Source organism: Varanus komodoensis, unplaced genomic scaffold (assembly GCF_004798865.1).
Source record: "Varanus komodoensis strain SLA01 unplaced genomic scaffold, ASM479886v1 scaffold48, whole genome shotgun sequence".
Lineage (NCBI taxonomy): Eukaryota > Metazoa > Chordata > Lepidosauria > Squamata > Varanidae > Varanus > Varanus komodoensis.
The window spans coordinates 915751-922534 of NW_025336059.1; the positions used below are offsets into that span (position 1 = coordinate 915751).

Here is a 6784-nt window from a genome sequence, read left to right on the forward strand (position 1 = left end):
ACAGGGTTGTTGTTGTGGGGATAAGATGGAGGAGGAGAGATGATGTAAGCTGCCTTGAGCCCTTTGTAGGAAAAAGGCAGGATATAAATCGCAATATAAATAAATAAATAAATAAAATCTCCGTTCACTCAAAAGCACATCCCTAGGTCGAAGCATGAAGCATGAGCTCTCCCTGTCCTCATCCCGAGGCCATGGCATTACCTGGCTCCTGGCATGCCTCTACCACCTGCCTGGCTGGCCGTACCTTGCTCCTAGGGCTTCGCTGCACCTGCTGGGTGGGGCACAGGCAGGATTCTAATGGGGCATGTGAGCCGTTTGCCAGCTGCCACGGGGCTGAGGATTGATTGATGAGCTCACGTCCGTACTTCCACCGCGTTACTGACAGGATGGGTGCTCCGGGCTAGTTTCTGAGCGCAGCTGCGTGCCGATCACATCCGAAAATACGGGGCTGAATTTCACTCCCGCGCTGCCCAGTGGCTGAACCACTCCACGTGCGAAGCACAGATGCAGCACCCAAGTGTCAAGCAGGCGGTGCTCAAAGCGGTCGCAAGAGCTGGGAGACGCTCGTTAAGAAATCAGAGCTGTTAAAACCGCCGGCCACGTCCTTTCAGAGCTCGGGGGTGGAGTCAGGGAAAGGGTGTTTGCCATCCCTAGCTGAAACTTGGGGCTTGATCCAGGGACGGCGGAAGGCGGCCGTCAGCAGAATTTGTGCTTCTCCGCACAGCGGAGTGAAAGTATGCAACAGACACAAATCCCACGAGTCGCACATGCAGAAGCAGGGATCTGCTTGCGGGGTGCCTGCGTGGGCGAAGCTCAGAAACAAGCCACGTGGCCTCATTTGGCCTCGCTTCTTGCTGGACACAAACACTGCTGTGAGAGGGGCTTGCAGTGGAGGGAAGGGGCCAGAGCCCACGCGGCCGAGCCAAGGAAAACCAGGAGGTTTCCCCCCTCCAGATGGCAAGCCATTTACGGGGGTGAGAAGCCATCCGACATTCATGGTTTGGCCCTGCTGACGCTTGTTCGTTATTCTCGCTGATGCCGAGGCACAGTAAGCAAGCGAGACGCAGGCACGTCTCCGGCTCAGCTCCGCCGTGATCCGGGGTGGGTGTGAATTGGACCGGGCCTGCTTGGCTCTGTTCTGGCCCTGAGATGCCGCCTTCTTTTTCCCCAGGTCTCTGGAAGTGATCACCGGCTTGGAGAGCAACAGTAAGATCTTCACGGTTTATGTCCACGGATTGCTGCAGCTGCAGGTACCGCTCACGGGACAGGTGGCTGCCGAGGGCTCCACCCGGGAGCCCCACTGTAAGAGGGTCATTGCGTTCCCTCGAACCCGAGCGCGGCGCTTCGCAAGCGCTTCCCCAGCGCGGATCCCAAACCTTGGGGCCAGCCCGTGGCCTGAACGCAATTTGGGGTAGTGCAAACCCCCTTTTGGCAAGCAGCCCTCCAAACGTGGGGCTCGGCTTTGGTGCACAGCTTTGCGTCTGTGCTGTGATGGGAGAATTGTGCAGAGTTCGGTCGGTTCGCATTCAAAGCTGCACCCAACAGATCTCTCCTCCATCGCTTTGGCAAGGCTGTTGCAGCAGAAGCTTGCAAGTGACCGAAAAGTTTCGCTTAAATTCTGGAATTCTCCTTTCTAGCTGGGATGAAAAACTCGGCCTCAGTCCCCACCCCTGTCTTGGAGCCCCTGGGCACCTCTGATCCAGTTCTCATCCTGGGGCCCACGGCTTTTCCGCCTACTAGAGCCTCCGAGGAGCCACTCTGCCAAGGTTTTAGATTTCAACACCCACCAGTGCTTGTCAACAAGGCCAGGGATGCTGGGAACTGTAGTCCTTAACTCGGAAGGGGACCGGGCTAGGAAGAGGGCTTGCGATTCCTGTCCTGTGGTTTCTTTAGCCACGGCAGCTTGTATTCTGAACTTTATCGGAGCTCTCCAGGGTGCTGCTGCTTTTTATCCTGCGCTGAAGGGTTGCTTCAGTGAACGATTCTTCCTTCTTTCCTTTCCCACCTCACCTGGCAGATTCAGGCCGCCAGGTGAGCCTCGTGTTGGCTGGGCTGAGCCTTGTGGTCTTGAAGGGGGGGGGGGCGGGTGCAGCATGAGCACTGATATGCGTCCAGTTTAGGCATTATCCTGCCCCCCCCCCTTCCACTGGTTGCCCAAGTCAGGAGTTGAGGAGCCATCAACGGACTCACATACATTTGAATTTCGACAACTCCAACCTGTGGATTGCACAGCAGTTCAGTTTTTCCCATCATGCGAATCCCACAAATTTGCAGGCCGCTTTTCTTCCTCCTGCACGTTTGTTTATTTATTTATGTAGAGTATTTCTAGGCTGTCCATCACTTCCGTCTCTGGACGGCTTACAGTAAAATCTATAAATGCAATATATAAATCCAAATAGCAGTGAATTAAATCTCCCATGACTGAACATAAATTAATTATTAAAATAATTATAATAATACTTAAAATCTGTTGGCCTTAAAAATAGAGGTTAAATGAAAAGGATTTATATGGATTTATGGAGAAATACAGCCTCTCACTCACCCCTGAAGGATGAAAGACAGATATTTTCTCCAAGGGGTGAAGCATGAAAATATCCATTTAGGAGAACTGCTTATTTGGAGCACGTGAGTTTTCGCAAGTGTGTACAAATCCATTTGCCCGAAATCTGATTCAGCCAAAGAGGCGTCCATGAGTGAATGTGTCGATCTGTGAAACACAAACCTATTTCTTTATTTAAAACATTTCTATCCTGTCCTTCTCGATACAACATCTCAGGACAGCTTACAATACTTAAATGCAGCAATGATAATAAATAACCATTCATAATAAATAAATAATGTTAATACAGTGATTAAATCAATAAATAACAGAACAACAATAACATTCAAGTCTAACAAAACTAAAGAAGAAATAAAAAATAAATTTAAAAAAACCTACAAAACTAAAACAGCTCACTTTGCCGTTGTCCTATTCTCAATGGCCTGATTGTCCTGATCTTGGGTTTCCCCCAGTCCTGATTCATGCCCAGCCGCATGGTGGATTTCTCCTGCGTTGATGAACGTTTCTGCTGAGCACGGTCTGCAAAATACGTAGTCGATTCAACCAATGCATGACTGCAAATCCCACCTTACCGCTGATTTCTTTTCTTCCCCTCTTTGCACCCCGATACAGGCTGGACAATACACCTCAATATTTGTGGACAACAGCGCTGGTGCGCCTGTCACCATTCAGAACGGTTCGGATTTCATGGGGATGTTTGTGGGAATCTAATCCCAGAGAATCTGGGGGCAGGATGGTGGGGGAAGGCGGCCATCCGAAGACTGACCCACGTTCGGATCTGGACAAGACCTTTGGCAGCCAGGAGCTGAATGGCGCAAACCGGGTTTTCGGCACTCCAAGGGGAAAAATGGAGGGGAAGGGACACTTGGGCCTCGGAATCCAAATCCAAGCATCCAAGTTCATTGCAGAATTGTAGGACGTATTCAGAGCCTGGGCTCTGGACTCTGCTCTGACCCCCTGAAACTGGCTCGCTCTGGGGGCAGGGGGAAGTTCCGGAGAAAATGGGAATCGTGGGCATTGAAGGGTTCAGCGGTGGAACACGTGCGCCAGCAAAAAGCCCCAAGCTTAACCCCCGACTTTCTAACAAATCCACAACACTGCGGTCATCGGAGTTCTCCAGATTCCTCCTCAAAGCTCCTTCCAGCTGAAGCCCAAACTGAGCTTCGTCTTTCTTTCTGCGGCAGGAAAATGCATCTCACATATTTGTGTCTGCAAATGCCAGAAGCGACACATCAATCGCGCACATCTTCGAAATGTGCCTCTTCCTCCCTCCGTGACATCGTCCAAAAGCACGCATTTTTCCCACGTGTGGTTTTCATGCGTGCTCACGTGTCAAACGCCTTTTTTGAGGGCACAAATTGCACCCCGAGCTCCGAAAGTACCTGCGGCTGCACCAATCTGGGCTTGCTCTGAAAGGTGAAAGCAAGAACTGCAAGGAATTTTAAGCACACCTAAGAGCAGAAAGCACCAGAATTTTTCCTCCAGCCATTTCCAGTGTGTGACGTTTCGCTTCTGCCAACACCCACTTTGGTTCTGGGTTTCAAACATGGCTTTTCCATGCAAGATGCTACTTTTTGTTAATTCGTCTGGAACAGAGAGTGTGTCAGGCTGCTCTTCGGAGATCTCCGTTCCACTCCCCGCTCAGCCAGGAGGCTCAAGGGGACGGGAACTGACCTTCAGCTCAACTGACCTCACAGGGTTGCTGCGAGCCAGTGTGGCACAGGGGTTAGAGGGTTAGAATGAGCCCTGAGAGGCCTGGCTTGTCCCCACCTGGCCACAAAGCTCAGCTGAGTGACTTTGGACCAGTGCTCCCAGCTTTTCCTACCTTAGGGGGTTGTTGTGAGGATCAAATGGAGCCTGGAAGGTCCATCTCAAGCCCCTTCGGTACCTCGAAGAGAGGAATACTGTAGGATAAAGAAGCAACACAATAAATGAGAGAGACCAGCTTGCTCCCTGGGCTCCAGAGAGGGGGTCTGTCTTAGCCCTGCCCGGAGATGCTAGGAATTGAACCCAGAACCCCTTTGCAAGGCGGGGACTCTGCCACGGAGCTATGGGGCTGCTCCACGCATCAAATAAAGGTGCAAGTGATACCCACAGCAAAATTCTCCCCACATGTTGTTGCAGAAGTGAGTTTTGCCTCTCCATCGGTTCCTGGACTGGAATCGCTGTGGGAGTCCCTTGTAAGCCCCGACTGGCACAAGATTACTGAATGAAATGGCTGCAAAACTGCCATTCAAGCCAGCTAAGGAATGCTGACGGAAAGGGGCCAGATCCCCGTCGATTTCGGAAAAGGGAGTGCCGTTTCCCCCTCCCCACTCCCAGCCGCTGCATCCCGGATTCTGCTGACCTTCCGAACCCGCCTGCAAGAGATCGGCAGCAGCCGCTTTGAACCTCGTTCACGGTGGCAGTCCGTGCATGCGCATTTGTAAAAATAATGTAATGATTATTATAACTGAAAGAAGGGTCTATTATTTAAATTGTCCGCGCTTGGCCGCGAGCCGCCCGGACGAAGGCCAGTGAGCACCACGGCTGGAGTGCTTTGGACGGGTGCCGTGCCGAGCCGCTGCTTGTCAGGACGGGAGTGCCGCCCCGTGGTGTGGGGCATGCGTGGGCAAGCGGGACGGATGGGCCGAGCGGCGCAGGGAGCCGCAGGAGCAGCTGGCAAGGAGCGTCCGGCGTCTCGACTTTGGCGGGGCTGGAACTGAACGCCGCGGAGGTGCACGGAGTCGGATCCAGACTTTGGTCGGGTGCCAGAGCGGTGCTCCTGGGGCGGGGAAAGCTGGCCAAATGTCCTCCGACGGTTCCCGGGAGTTGCCCTGTGCATTGCTAACGCAAGCGCCGGGCGGAAAGGCAGCCGTGGCTGAGAAAGTCCCACGGCCGCCGTCTCCGGGGAGGGTGGCCATGGCCTGTGGTCGGAACAGGGATCTGGCCGGCCGGCAAGTCGGCGGGGAGCTGTCCAGCCGAACCTGCAGCCGATTTGGCAAGGGTTCGGATGGGGCGCCCCCACCGAACGGCTGCACCGGCAACCGCCGGCCAGAAATCCAGCCCAGCAATGGCGGAACGAGGCTTCCTTCTGGAGCTTCCACGGGGCCCCGATCCCAGGCATGCGTTAGCGGCAGGGGTGCTCAGACTGTGACTCTTGGCTGTTCCTGGTACACCCCCCAAGGGCAAGAGGACTGCACCCACTTCGCGGCCCCCCAATTGAGAATGAGCGAGAGAGAGAGACAGTGTGGAGTAGTGGTGAGAGCACTGGACCGGGACCAGAGGATCAAGGTTCTGGTCCCCGGTTGTCCATGACGCTCCCTGAGGGACAAGGGGCCCCTTGCTGACACTCGACCTGAACTACCTCACAGGGTTGTTGTGAGGAGAATATGGGGGAGCGACAGAGGATCCTGTACCTGCCCTGGGCTCCTTGGGGAGGAAGGGTGGAATATAAATATAACAATGAATGAATGAAATCAGTCCAGGGGTGTCTGTTTCCGTGCAGCGATCTTGGTGGAGAGCACCCACACCCAGTGGTCCTGAGACCCCGGCAAACCGGGAGGGGAGCTGTACAGTTGTGAGAGAGAGAGAGACAGAGAGAGAGAGAGAGAGAGAGAGAGAGAGAGGCAGCCCTTGGCACAAACTCCTGGGCATCACTGCCTTTCCTCTTCCGTAGAATTGCTGCTTCCGGAGACGGACCTTCCCCCTCGAAAAATTCAGCCCTGTTTTAAGCGCTCTCCTGCCAGCCGGGCGATTTTATTTTCTGGGGAAGGGGCCATCCAGAAACTGGGGTGGGCGTATTTCAGGCCGTGGGCATCCGTACGGCAGAGCCTCTTGCCCTCTTCCCTTTCTCCGGCATCTGACGCCGTCATGAGATCGATAGGTAATCCTGGCAGGCTGCCTCTTCGGGTCACGCAGCAGCCCGGTCCTCGACCCGGGACCAGCTTCCGGTCAGCCCGCCCGGCCAGCAAGGCAGGTGTTGACTTTTGGGGCTGGCGTGGAAGGAGCCGGACTTTAAAGAGTGGTGATCTTGAATGTTCAGCTCGCTCTCTTCCGCCTGGATTGCAGCTGGAGCAGAATCTGCCGGGATCAGCTTCACACTTCAGCCTCGTTAGCAGAGGCCAAGTGAGGTGTAGCCGAATTTTGATTATGCTTGATTTGAAATTAAGCTACGGCAGCCCTAGAGACCTCTGCTGCATCCAAGCCCCCCGGCGAGCAGTGGAGCCCCACGGAAACTGGGGT

The 6784-nt window shown here is 54.1% G+C and overlaps 1 protein-coding gene across 1 annotated transcript in view; it reads left to right on the plus strand.

Moving 5' to 3' along the window:
• C1QTNF12 (C1q and TNF related 12) overlaps positions 1-5982 on the plus strand; it is a 28148-nt gene extending 22166 nt beyond the window's left edge. The window contains exons 7-8 of the mRNA XM_044445419.1: positions 1172-1250; positions 3173-5982. Coding sequence (XP_044301354.1) covers positions 1172-1250; positions 3173-3271 — 178 coding nt within the window. The 3' untranslated portion in view covers positions 3272-5982. The remainder of the gene's footprint in view (positions 1-1171; positions 1251-3172) is intronic.
• Positions 5983-6784: the final 802 nt, after the last annotated feature.